The sequence below is a fragment of the Anomaloglossus baeobatrachus genome (genome assembly GCF_048569485.1).
Source record: "Anomaloglossus baeobatrachus isolate aAnoBae1 chromosome 5 unlocalized genomic scaffold, aAnoBae1.hap1 SUPER_5_unloc_5, whole genome shotgun sequence".
Taxonomy (NCBI): domain Eukaryota; kingdom Metazoa; phylum Chordata; class Amphibia; order Anura; family Aromobatidae; genus Anomaloglossus; species Anomaloglossus baeobatrachus.
This window is the reverse complement of record NW_027441809.1, coordinates 258,726-271,837: the sequence shown is the minus strand read 5'-3', so window position 1 is coordinate 271,837 and position 13,112 is coordinate 258,726. Positions and strand designations below refer to the sequence as shown.

Below are 13,112 nucleotides of genomic sequence, written 5' to 3'. Positions count from 1 at the left end.
CCTTGGCTTTCAAGGGGTAAAAGCTTCATTTTGGAAAAACATCAATATGTAGTCCAGTGTCATATAGAAATGATAAAATCCATAAAGACTCAACAAGACTCCTATGCAGCTGACCCCCTCCTTTGGAAACAGATAACTAAAAAGAATCCTTTAGCAGATGTAAGGCCAATCTCATCGTGAATGCACAAGAATGTAGAAAAGGACAGATGTATGACCAGTAGAGATAAGAGCAGCAGTTGAACAGAAAAATAGAAGAGAAATTCAAATCCTTTTTTTCTCCTTATAGAAAATATGAATTGAGGTTTTATGAACTGCATCAATATAATAGATAGGAAAGTCATATTTTGATATTTTTGATATAGTGGAGAACACAAAGCATCGTTCCGCATCTATGTGTGATGGCCGGGGTCCTGCCAATAGGATATCGGCCAGATAGGAGACATTGCATAGATATTTTTTATCTATCTATGAACAGATAGAATCGTGATAGGAAAGATTATTGTAATATCTCCCACCTGGGACCTCCAGGGGCAAAGATATCAGAATGTTGGGACCCTCATAATTTTCTAAGACTTAGATACATCCTATAATTATCTGAAGTCCAGCCCTGTTATGAGTCACCAGTATGTGAGTGTAACTTGTGTTAATAAAAGCTAATGCCAATTATGATCCTCGTTCAATGAAAGGAATATTGCCATGTAGGATTGCTCCACGTTCCATTGGAGTCCTTCCCTCCATAAATCGGAAGCCAATTTTTGTGACCCAGGTTCAATAATTTTCTTTCGTTATTCCCTTTAATTTTATGTAATTGTATATACTGTATTGTTTTGTTCCCCTTTGTAATATCTTTTGTATATTTTATGAACACTGCTTACTTTTCCGATTAATTAGCTAAAATTTAATAGCTTCATTCCTCTTACTCTATATATTGCATCCCGAAGCCATACACTACCTGTAACGTGTGTCCAATTGGCCTGTATAAGCGATTGGTGGTGGCAGCTAGCAGTAGTTCCTTTTGTTATTGTGTAGTTGGCAGTGACTGTATCAAGATGTAGATATATTCCATGAGATAGAAAAGGTTGTATATATCCTATACCCTCACTGTGAGCTCCCCAATAATCGGCCTAGTAGTGGAAACAGTCATGGCCTCTTCCGTTAAGCGTCGGTCAATTGCATAATTATCTTGACAATTAGGGGCAGCAGCGTGCTGTTTTGTATCAAACATTTTTCTGTTTGTGGGACTATCGTTATCCATTGTGAAATTTAAGGGCTAATTTACATATGATTGTGTGAAGGTCCATGAATAACGAGTATTTATCTATGGTATTTGTGGGACAAATCAAGAATATTTTAGACAGCACAATAGACTACATTTCCAAAAGTTAATAGGAAAATAAATAAAAAATTAGCACGATTATTATTGTCATTTAGCTGACATCATTTTTTTTCCTTAGTTTAGCTAAATAGATGTTTATCTGGCAATCATTTAAATGGAATTTGTCATTGGGTTTTGCTATCTCATCTCAGAACAGCATGATGTAGGGGCAGAGACCCTGGTTTCAGTGATGTGTCACTTACTTGGCTGCTTGCTGAAGTTTTGATAAACATCAGTTTTATCTGCTTAAGATCTACCAGTTCTTGAAATGCTCCTCTGTGTATAACCTCACCCACACCACTGATTGGCAGCTGTGTACAATGAGCATAGACAGAAAGCTGCCACTCATGGGTGGGGCAGGGGTATACAGAGCTAATGGAGATCGACGATACATGGTAGAAGGTTTACTAGTTTTTATTTTATTTTGTTTTTTATTAAAACTACAGAAAGCAGCCCAGTAAATGAGACTTCAGAGTCCCTCTCTGTCACAGCGTTTGGCTGGGTAAAATGCTCCCTGACTTTCTATTTTTCCTGCTATCAGTATTCATTGTACTAGGTATCTCCTCTGTTGGGTTTTCATCCTTTTCCCGTTAGGACCTAAGGGAACTCTTCTTCCCTTCAGTTGCTAATAATCTGTATTTTCCCTTGGGTTTAAATACTCTCATGTTCCCTGGACTTGTGCTGGTGATATTCAGTTCATTCACAAGTTCTGGATGCAAGCAGGTGGCTTGCACGCATCAGAAGGTTCATTGTTGCACTTTACTGAACTTTTTACTGAGTCGTCTAGAGATAAGTTGTTTGTTGTTCTCCCTTGTTTGTTATCTCTGTGTGTCCTTTAGTGCTTAGTGGGGTTGACGAAGAGCTCATCCCATCCGTTCCCTATTTAGGGCTCAGATCAGGGTCAGGCTAGAGTCAGGTATCCGGCTCGGCGCATAGGTGTGGAATCTATCTAGGGTGGTGAGGGAACTCAGATCCCAGGGTAAACTAAAGGTGGCTTTACACGCTACGATTTCGCTACAGCAATCTCGTTGGGGTCAAGGAATTTGTGACGCACATCCGGCCGCTGTAGCAATCTCGTTGTGTGCGATTTTGAATCATCGCAAAAACATTCAAAATCGCCCATCGGTGACATGCCCCCCTATTCCCAATTATTGTTGCTGCTGCTTGGACGATGTAGTTCCTCATTCCTGCGGAAGTACACATCGCTATGTGTGACACCGCAGGAACGAGGAACCTCACCTCACCTGCGTCATGGCAGCAATGAGGAAGGAAGGAGGTGGGCGGGATGTTAAGTCCCGCTCGTCTCCGCCCCTCCGCTTTGATTGGGCGGACGCTTAGTGACAACGCTGTGACGCCGAACGAACCGCCCCCCTTAGAAAGGAGGCGTTACGCCGGTCACAGCGACGTCGCTACGCAGGTATGTGTGACGGGGTACGCGATTTTGTGCACGACGGGCAGTGATATGCCCGTATCGCACAAACGATGGGGGCAAGCATGCACGCTATCGATCTCGCAAGCGAGATTGCAGCGTGTAAAGCGGGATTAAGTCAGGGGTCACAATCTCCCCCTTCCCTAGGCTTCCCTTTCGCTGTTCATTTGGTACTTCCCTGTACCTAGCGTGACACTATCTTTACATTATTCTGATTTTTAATTAAGTAGTAAACAGTTAGTGACCGAATCCCATTAAATTCACAAAACCCCAGCATAGGTATCATAAATGTTACTTGCTTTTCACACAGAGCTAGGCCCCTTTTAGCTCTGGTCTCTTCTACACCCATAATCTAAACTGTAATAAAGGTTTGTGGGAAGAGATGAGGGAACCTGAATAGTAAAGTTCGGTGTTTGTACCAAACACAGACTTTGTAAAAAAAATCAGTGTTAGAATTCGGAGTTCGGGTGCTTTATGTATCCTAACCACTCGATCTAGCATCGCTGTGCTCGGGTACACTCAGTGCTTGGCCCAGTGCGAGCCGCTTGCAGTGTGTGAATGGCTTTCACGGGGAGGTAAAAACATTGTTGTAGGTGTATTGTGCACAAGGAAAAAACTCCGTCATCCCTCCCCCTGTAATAAATACTCTGTTAATGGCCGGTTACATGTGGGCGGAGACCCGAACTGTCCAATCAGTGGCTTCCAACGGGGTTCAGGTCAAGTCCGGTTTCCGAACTAAACTTTATTTAAAGTCCGACTGAAAAAGCCGAACCCGAACTTCAACGGGTCCGCTCATCTCTATTTGTGGGTAGCCCCACAAAAATAACAATCCCTTTGGATATTAGACATATACAATCCTTCCATTTTTTTTTTATTACAACAATTATCTTTTGCAAAAGGGATTGTTTTTATAACATAAAGAGCCCAGTTTATGCGGGGACCACTCTTGATGGATGAAGTGCCTTTTCATGAATCTGGAGCGTTTGACGAGTAGCATGTGCCTTCTTGTGCTATGCTAGAAATATTACTCCTATCAGACACTGGAGTGAGATTTCTGGCATAGGGAACACCACAGCTCGTCATGAATTTAAGGAGCTGTGGTGTCACGCCCCCGTCCTACCCAAACTCTGCCAATTTTGGAGTGAAATGGCAAAATCTGCCAAAATTTGAGAACTATGAATTGATCCAAATTTTTGGGACTTTTCACAGCTTCTGTAACTTTTTTTTGGCATACAAGCTTTGATAAACTGGGACCAGAGTGTCTTAACAACTTTCACATTTCTAGGATGCATAGTGCGATTCACTTCTGCGCTGTCACGGCTGGGGACAGAAGCTATACCAGCTGTATATTACAATACAAAGGGAAGGGGAAAATAATGTCCTATCACTAGGGAAAGAGTGAAGTGGTGACCCCTGACAATACAGCTCACCCTCACTGCCCTCACCAACCCTATACAGGTTCTGCACCTATCGCCGAGCAGGAATACCTCACCCTAGGCAAACCCTGATCTGGACCTAAGTAAGAATGGCAGGTATGAGCTCTTCATCAAACTGACGCTAAGGGAGACAAAAGGAAACAATACAGGGAGACACAAATGCTACCACCTGAGCCCAGGTACATAGAAAAATTCAAACACTTATCTTAGGAGTAGTTACCACAGAAGTCTGTAGAACAAAAAGAGGAGACAACTGCTGCAAATCACAGACAGGATCAACTATAAACCTCACCCAAAGCACCCAAGGGTGAGGTTTATAAAGGAAGTCAGAGGCTCACAACTGAGAGAGAAAAAAACTGACAGTTTTCCAGAGTCATAGAGTCCGCTGCTGCAGAAACAGAGAACTGTCAGTTAACAACACGTTCTGCAAATTTTTGGGATTTTCCAACACTTCTGCCATTGGATTCTCTGCCGGCCGTGACAACTCTGTGACATCCCCTCACTATTTTTGTGCTAAATGCCTACAGCTCTGACTCAACTCCAGAGGTTCACAGGCAAAATCATCACATCTAAACAATAGAGAAAGACAGGCATGAAGAATATACATTTACAAGCATTTATTAACAAAGTCAAGTTTTGAAATGCAATTAGATACAATATGATATACTTCAGAGTTCCTATCTCCAATCTGGGGCTGCGCTTTGTAGTAAATAAAGCAATGGGCAACCTGAGATTAGTGAATTATCTAAATATAATCCAGTATCAAAACCTTTCACAAATGTTAATAAAGGCTCTCAAAATACCCAACTTACTAGCAAAGTGGAGCTCGAATTTCCACTTTGTGGGATCTTAGTATGTAGAGCGGGATCCCACAAATCTCTGCGGCTGCTCTAAGCACAAGAAGTAGCTCTGTCAACTAATCCAGGGCTGTCACAAACTTTTTTTTAAGGTTTTACTGAAGTACTTAAGAAGGATGCCGCAGAGCTGGGGTCGTAGAGCTCACTCTTCCACTGTGAGGGTGATCACTGAGGGTTGTGGGATCTCACAACCTAGAAGTTCCTTTTGGGGGACATTAGGGACACTTCAAAAAGTTTTGGTGCTGGATTATATTTAAAAAATTCACTAATCTGCGACTTTTCACTGTTTTAGTAAATAATAAAGGCAGCCACAGATTTATTATAAGCACTATTTAGAGGGAAAGTCATCTAACACATTGCACTAGAAACTGGGGGATATTACCCTGGTAACAGAGTCAGCAGCAGATCCCCCCATAAGGCTGGAATCACACTTATGTGTGTAAAATCGGTCCGAGTCTCATGCTAGAAAGTAGCATGAGCTCTGTTCACATTATAATCAGTGTGCAATGCAACTGCAATGCGATTCTGTGATTTTTCATTTGATTGTAGTCCGTGTGCAATCCGTGTTTGATGCGTATGTGTTCCTTTTTGTATTCTCAGCAGCTATGGCATCTGCCATTCAGCTCTGCTACATGGCCACTGACAGCAGACACAGACAGAGCCATGTAGCAGAGCTGAATGGCCGCTGACAGCAGACACAGACAGAGCCGCGCAATCAGAATGAAATCGGATGAACTTCACCCGACTTCACTGTCATCCCGCGGCTCTGTCTGTGTGTCATGGCCAGATTTTCGGTCACCGGTGAGTGGCTGCAGTGATCTCCGCTATCAGCGGTGCCATCACTGAGGTTACCCGCGGCCACAGCAGAAGTCCTCCCGCTGAGATCTGTGGCCGCGGGTAACCTGAGTGACGTCATCGCTGATAGCGCGACTCACTTCAGTCGCTGCGGGGAGCTCACAGAGCGGTCATGGTCTGTGACCGCTGTCAGCTTCCGATGTAACAGAACTTAAAGTGTCGTGGGACTTCTGTGGATTACGTTGGACATGGAGGGTTATTTGGGGACTTTAATAAAATGGTGAAAGAGGTTGTTGTTTTTTGTCATTTATTACAAATAAAGGATTTTTGGATGTGTGTGTTTATTTTCTTTAACTAACAGGTTAATCATGGAAGTTATCTTGGGGAGACATCTGCCATGATTAACCTAGGACTTAGGCAGGCTTTGCAGCCTGGAGCTGTGGAGCTGTGTTCCGCCCTCTGATCCCTGTGACCCGTGCACGCCGCTCGCTGGCCTCGCCCGCCCCCTGGCCGTCCTTCTGATGGGTGGGGGTGGCCTGGCGTCCAGATCATTCTGGGCTCCGGGCTTCCCTTCTCATTGGGCGGCCGGGGGGCGTGTGATGCTTATCGTGCGGTGCGCATGCGTCCGAGCAGGGATCCGATTGGCTGGAACGCATTTCCTAGGTCCTTGCAGGTCCAATGGGGTCATGTGACTCCCTATTTAAGGTCCTTGAACGGCATTATTCCACACCTTCCCTGATGAAGCTATAAACAACCTGTGTTGCGAAACGCGCGTAGGAGGGAGTTTTTTACTGGTGTGGGACACTCTGGTGACCACCTTCATTATTATGTGTAAGTTCTGGGACTTGTATTTACTCTGTATCATGTGACTAGCGGTTTTTAGTGCCTCTGCCCTGTTCTGATTGTGGGATGCTGATTTGGCTTGTACGTTTTTCTATATACCACGCCAGGATAGAGGCGCCTCACCTGCTAGCCACTTATGATTATTCCTTCATTTTACTTGGTCCCCGTCCAGATTATTTCTCTCTATTATGGTGGTTTTTACCTCTGCTCCCCATCATTATGTGGTCTTTCACCTTTGCCTCTTATTAGCACCATTATATATTTGCAATAATTTGAAACCTATTTTTAATATTTATATTCAATAGAGAATCTGATGTTTTATAATCAGCCCTTTGAATGCTCCAGTTTTTGTTTTTCTTTGTGCTTTATGGAGTGGCGTAGATTTTGATGCGAGATGTGCCCTTGTTCAATAATTTTGTGTCTTAGGCTTTGCACGTTGCGACTTCGCAAGCCGATGCTGCGATGTCGCACGCGATAGTCCCCGCCCCCATCGCAGGTACGATATCGTGTGATAGCTGGCGTAGCGAAAATTATCGCTACGCCAGCTTCACATGCACTCACCTGCCCTGCGACCGTCGCTCTGGCCGGCGACCCGCCTCCTTCCTAGGGGGGCGGGTCGTGTGGCGTCATAGCGACGTCACACGGCAGGCGGCCAATAGGTGCGGAGGGGCGGAGATGAGCGGGATGTAAACATCCTGCCCACTTCCTTCCTTCCGCATATCCTACGGAAGCCGCGGTGACGCCGGTAGATGTTCCTCGCTACTGCGGCTTCACCCACAGCGATGTGTGCTGCCGCAGGAGCGAGGAACAACATCGGACCGTCGCGTCAGCGTAATTATGGATTACGCAGACGCTGCACCGATGATACGATTACGACGATTTTGCGCTCGTTAATCGTATCATCTAGGCTTTACACACTACGATGTCGCATGCGATGCCGGATGTGCGTCACTTTCAATTTGACCCCACCGACATCGCACCTGCGATGTCGTAGTGTGCAAAGCCCGCCTAAGTGGCAGCTATGGGCTGCTGCCATTAACTCCTTATTACCTCGATTGCCACCGCACCAGGGCAATTCGGGATGAGCCGGGTACAGTCCCGGGACTGTCGCATCTAATGGATGCGGCAATTCCGGGCGGCTGCAGGCTGATATTTTTAGGGTGGGGGGCTCCCCATAACGTGGAGCTCCCCATCCTGAGAATACCAGCCTTCAGCCGTGTGGCTTTACCCTGGCTGGTATCAAAATTGGGGGGACCGCACGCCGTTTTTTTTTAATTATTTATTTATTTTACTTCATGACATAGACCCACCCACTGGCAGCTGTGATTGGTTGCAGTGAGACAGCTGTCACTCATCGTGGGGGCGTGTCTGACTGCAACCAATCATAGGCGCAGGTGGGCAGGGAAAGCAGGGAATACGAGATTGAATAATGAGCGGCCGGCTTTTTCAAAAGAGAAGCCGCCAGTGTGAACGCCGTGCAGCGCCACGCTGGTGATCGTGGATCGGGAGTATGAGAGAGGGGGTGGGAGGGAGAGACCGACATGGACAGAGAGATATCGAGCCAGAGCGAGAGACCGACCGACAAAGAGAATAGAGACCGAGAGGGAGACACCGACTGACAGAGATAGATTGACCGACATTGTCAGACCTCACTCATTTACCAGTGTTTTCTGAAACATGCGATAAATGTATTTAGAAAAACGGATGTCACTAGGATGGTGTGTGTGCCGTCCCTGTGACATCCGCTTATTTACCCGCTCCCATAGAGTTGCATTGGAGAGACTCGCGCGAGAAACTCACCAAAATGCAGCATGCTGCGATTTCTTTCTCAGTCCGATTTGGACTGAGAAAAAAATAGCAGATGGGAGCTGCCTCACTGATTAACATTGGTCCGAGTGCAGTGCGAGAATTTCTCGCATTGCACTCATGCGAGTTAATCGCAAGTGTGAAGCCGACCTAACAGTGCGTCATGACCACATTCTTATGGTTTGAAAAATACGATAAGTTTAAAAAGAGAGAAAATAGTTCTATCTCTCACCAATTCTTACTTGAGCAATTGTAGCCAATTTTTAAATAAAACCCTTTGAATCATCTGACAACAGAACCTGATTAATGATAAAAAAAATTTGCCAAATTCTGAAAACAAGAATGGCAGCTCCGTTCTGTTGGTTTTCTGATGGTCGGCAAGACTTGATTTACCAGTTAAACATTTCAATTATTCACAGCATGAAAAAGGTTCCTTCCCTGTGCGGCTTCTTCACATGTTTAACAAGATCTGATTTCTAAGAAATACATTTTCCACATTCAGAACATAAAAATGGTTTATTTTGTGTGATGTTTTTGATGGTAAACAAGACCTGATTTACTAGTAAAACATTTACCACATTCTGGGCATGAAAATGGCTTCTCCCCTGTGTGATTTTTCTGATGTCTAACAAGGTGTGCTTTCTGAATAAAACATTTCCCACACTCTGAACATGAAAATGGCTTCTCCCCTGTGTGATTTTTCTGATGTCTAACAAGGTGTGATTTCTGAATAAAACATTTCCCACACTCTGAACATGAAAATGGCTTCTCCTCTGTGTAAATTTTCTGATGTCTAAGGGTATGTGCGCACGTTGCTTTTTACCTGCTTTTTACCTGCTTTTTTGCTGCTTTTTCTTCTGCGCTGTTTAATGCCAAAATGGATGTGTTCTTCTATTCAAGCAAAGTCTATGGGAATTTGGGTTTCTTGTTCACACTATGTTGTTCAAAATGCTGCCTTTTTGTGGCAGAACTTTGGTCAAAAACTCAGCTTTGCAGTGCAAAACCCAAATGGCAAAAACAATTGACATGTTGCTTCTTTGAAAAGCTGAGTTTTTGACCAAAGTTCTGCCTCAAAAAGGCAGCATTTTGAACAACATAGTGTGAACAAGAAACCCAAATTCCCATAGAATTTGCTTGAATAGAAGAACACATCCATTTTGGCATTAAACAGCGCAGAAGAAAAAGCAGCAAAAAAGCAGGTAAAAAGCAGGTAAAAAGCAACGTGCGCACATACCCTAACAAGGTCTGCTGTCCGAATAAAACATTTCCTACACTCTGAACATGAAAATGGCTTCTCCCCTGTGTGAATTTTCTGATGTCTAACAAGGTTTATTTTCTGAATAAAACATTTCCCACACTCTGAAACATTCACTGTGTGAATTATTTGATGGATATTAAGATGTGATTTCCTGGTAAAACATTTCCCACATTTTGAACACGAAAATAGTTTCTCCCTTGTAGGAGCCGTTTCATGTTCCACATCCTTTCTGTAAATTTTATTTTGCTCACAATTCTGTGATAAATCAGAATTTTGGACTTGTTTGAAAAGATCAGATGATAGATCTTTCCGAGGAAGGACTGGAGGTATATCTGGGACAACAGCATGCTCTTCATATGTATCATGTGTGATACTTTCATCATCTGTTACAAATTCTGAACATATTTTATTTCCATCTGAACTCCCGATACAGTCATCTGCTAAAAAAAAAACAGCATGTTATTACTTTTTAATGATATCATGAAAGTACATTTATTTTTTAAATCATAACATCAGAAATTAAATCAGGAAAAAATGTATTCTGAATCTGTTTTCCAATTTTGACATCTAAAGGCCCCGTTACACGCAATGACATATCTAACGATATGTTGTCGGGGTCACGGAATTCGTGATGCACATCCAGCGTCATTAGTGACGTCGTTGCGTGTAACAGCTCCGAGCGAGTGTTAACGATCAAAAATACTCACCTTATCGTTGATCGTTGACATGTCGTTAATTTTCAAAATCTCGTTGGTCGTTGTGGACGTAGATTGTTTGTCGTTCCTGAGGCAGCTCACATCGCTCCGTTTGACACCCCAGGAACGACGAACAACAGCTTACCTGCGTCCTCCGGCAACGAGGTGGGCGTCACTTTCCTGAAGCTAGTCTCTGCCCCTCCGCTTCAATTGGACGGCTGCCGTGTGACGTCGCTGTGACACCGCACGAACCGCCCCCTTAGAAAAGAGGCAGTTCGCCGGCCACAGCGACGTCGTTAGGCAGGTAAGCCCGTGTGACGGGGCCTAGTGATATTGAGCGCCACGACCAGCGATTTGCCCGTGATGCACAAACGACGGGGGCGGGTGCTTTCACGAGCAACATCGCTAGTGATGTCGCTGCATTTAAAGCCCCCTTTAGAGTTACATCTTCATTAATTCGGATCTCCTATTACTAGCAACAGTTCTCTGGAATGTGCTATTACAAATAATCTGATAGATTTTCACAATGTGACTGCAGGATAATGAGGGACAGGGGCTCCTATACTGTCCCTCACGCTAGGGGACCCTAAGCTATTCCTAACCTCTGGATTACCCCTGAAGGTGGAGATGCCAGAGTCCTGTACCTTACTATTCTCCTTACCAGATTTAATCTCTTATCCCCCCCCCCACCCCTGGGAAAGGAAGGGGCAGGAGTATGATTGATGGAAACACAGATTAAGACAAATGGGACACATTGCAAACTCACAGAAATAAACAGTGAGAGACTAAGGAGAAAAGCAAGAGCAGAAATGCAGCAACAAAAAGACAACAAGGGTTAGCACCACAATAGCTCACAGTAATAATGCACAACAACCACCGTTAAGTCTGGATTACAACACCTCACCAGACCTGTATAGGTAAACTATAGCTGGCATTAATGAAATAGTCCAGCCAGCATATGCAGAAGGGGAGCGACCGATACTTTCTCCTCTACAGCATGTGATCAAAGACATTAACAAGCAGTCCAGGAGAGATTAACTCTTGCTAGCCTGCCCAAGCCTGTGGTTCGATGCCTGCATCTCCCTGCGCTCCTCACACACATCAGAGAAGTTAACATGCAGAGTACCATAATCTATAATTTCCACAGATCCTGACGCCGCCATGACAGTTGGCAAAACCTGCAAAAATCTCCTTGTAACATTGATGCACAACATAGACCTTTAAAAAGAGATTTTCGTTCGAAGACGAACATAAAATAGTTACAGACACATGCCGGATATTTAATGGGGCTGTAACATTGATGGCCCATCCTAAAGGCCGCTTTACACGCTGCAACATCGCTATCCGATGCTAGCGATGTTGAGCGTGATAGCACCCGCCCCCATCGTACGGTCGATATGTGGTGATCGCTGCTGTAGCGAACATTATCGCTACGGCAGCGTCACATGCACATACCTGCTCTGCGACGTCGCTGTGACCGGTGAACTGCCTCCTTTCTAAGGGGGCGGTTCGTTCAGCGTCACAGCGACGTCACTAAGCGGCCGCCCAATCAAAGCAGAGGGGCGGAGATGAGTGGGATGAACATCCCGCCCACCTCCTTCCTTCCTCATTGCTGGCAGGATGCAGGTAAGGAGAGGTTCCTCGTTCCTGCGGTGTCACACGTAGCAATGTGTGCTGCCGCAGAAACGAGGAACAACATCGTTACTGCAGCAGCAACGATAATTAGGAAGAGGGGGGCATGTCACCGATAAGGGATTTTGAACGTTTTTGCAACGATTCAAAATCGCTAATAGGTGTCATGCGCAACGACATCGCTAAAGCGGCCGGATGTGCGTCACAAATATTGTGACCCAAACGAGATCGCTTTAGCTTTAGCGATCTCGTAGCGTGTAAAGTCACCTTAAGGCTTTGTAAACAAAGCAGGTAGCAGGGTCTTGCAGTCTGTGCAGAAAAACATTAGGGCTCCAATTCATCAAGACCGACGATGTACACTGAAAAATGACGTCAGGGACTGGAGTGAGATTTCTGGCATAGGGAACGCTGCAGTTTATTATGAATTAGAGAAGCGGTGGCATGACACCCTTCTTCTGGCCAAGCTCTGCCCATTATGGCAAATCTGGTTAAAATTGGCGTGAAACCTCCAAAAGTCGCACAATTTTTTTCACAACTCTGTGTTGCACAAACATTTTTGAGAACTTTTGAAGTGATTTATGCCAGAATTCTGACATAATTGCTTTGATGAATCAGGGTCTGGGTGTCAACTCTCCTTCTGTAGGGGTCTCCATTCCTTCCAGGGTAGTTTGCCAGAAGTTCACATTCTCTACAGCAATAATTTTATTACATCTTCTTTAGTAGTTGAAAACGTTTGCATTTCAGTGTGCGGCTGTAACTCTGCCTATTTTGGCAAAGCTGGTTAAAATTGGCATGAACACACACACACACACACACACACACACACACACACACACACCGGCCTGTCTCCTCTTCAGCTTTAGACTTTATTAATTAAGAGACCTTTGCTTACATAACGTGATGTCAAAGAGGTCCTTAAGCAGTCCTATAATCGATATATAAACACTGGGGCTGCAAAGAGAATGGGGGCCCCGTGAAATTGCACA

The 13,112-nt window shown here is 44.6% G+C and overlaps 1 protein-coding gene across 1 annotated transcript in view; it reads right to left on the bottom strand.

The window, feature by feature from the left end:
• Positions 1 to 13,112, bottom strand: part of LOC142259266 (uncharacterized) — a 343,907-nt gene that overhangs the window by 82,766 nt on the left and 248,029 nt on the right. The window contains exon 9 of the mRNA XM_075331744.1: positions 9,093 to 9,309. Coding sequence (XP_075187859.1) covers positions 9,093 to 9,309 — 217 coding nt within the window. The remainder of the gene's footprint in view (positions 1 to 9,092; positions 9,310 to 13,112) is intronic.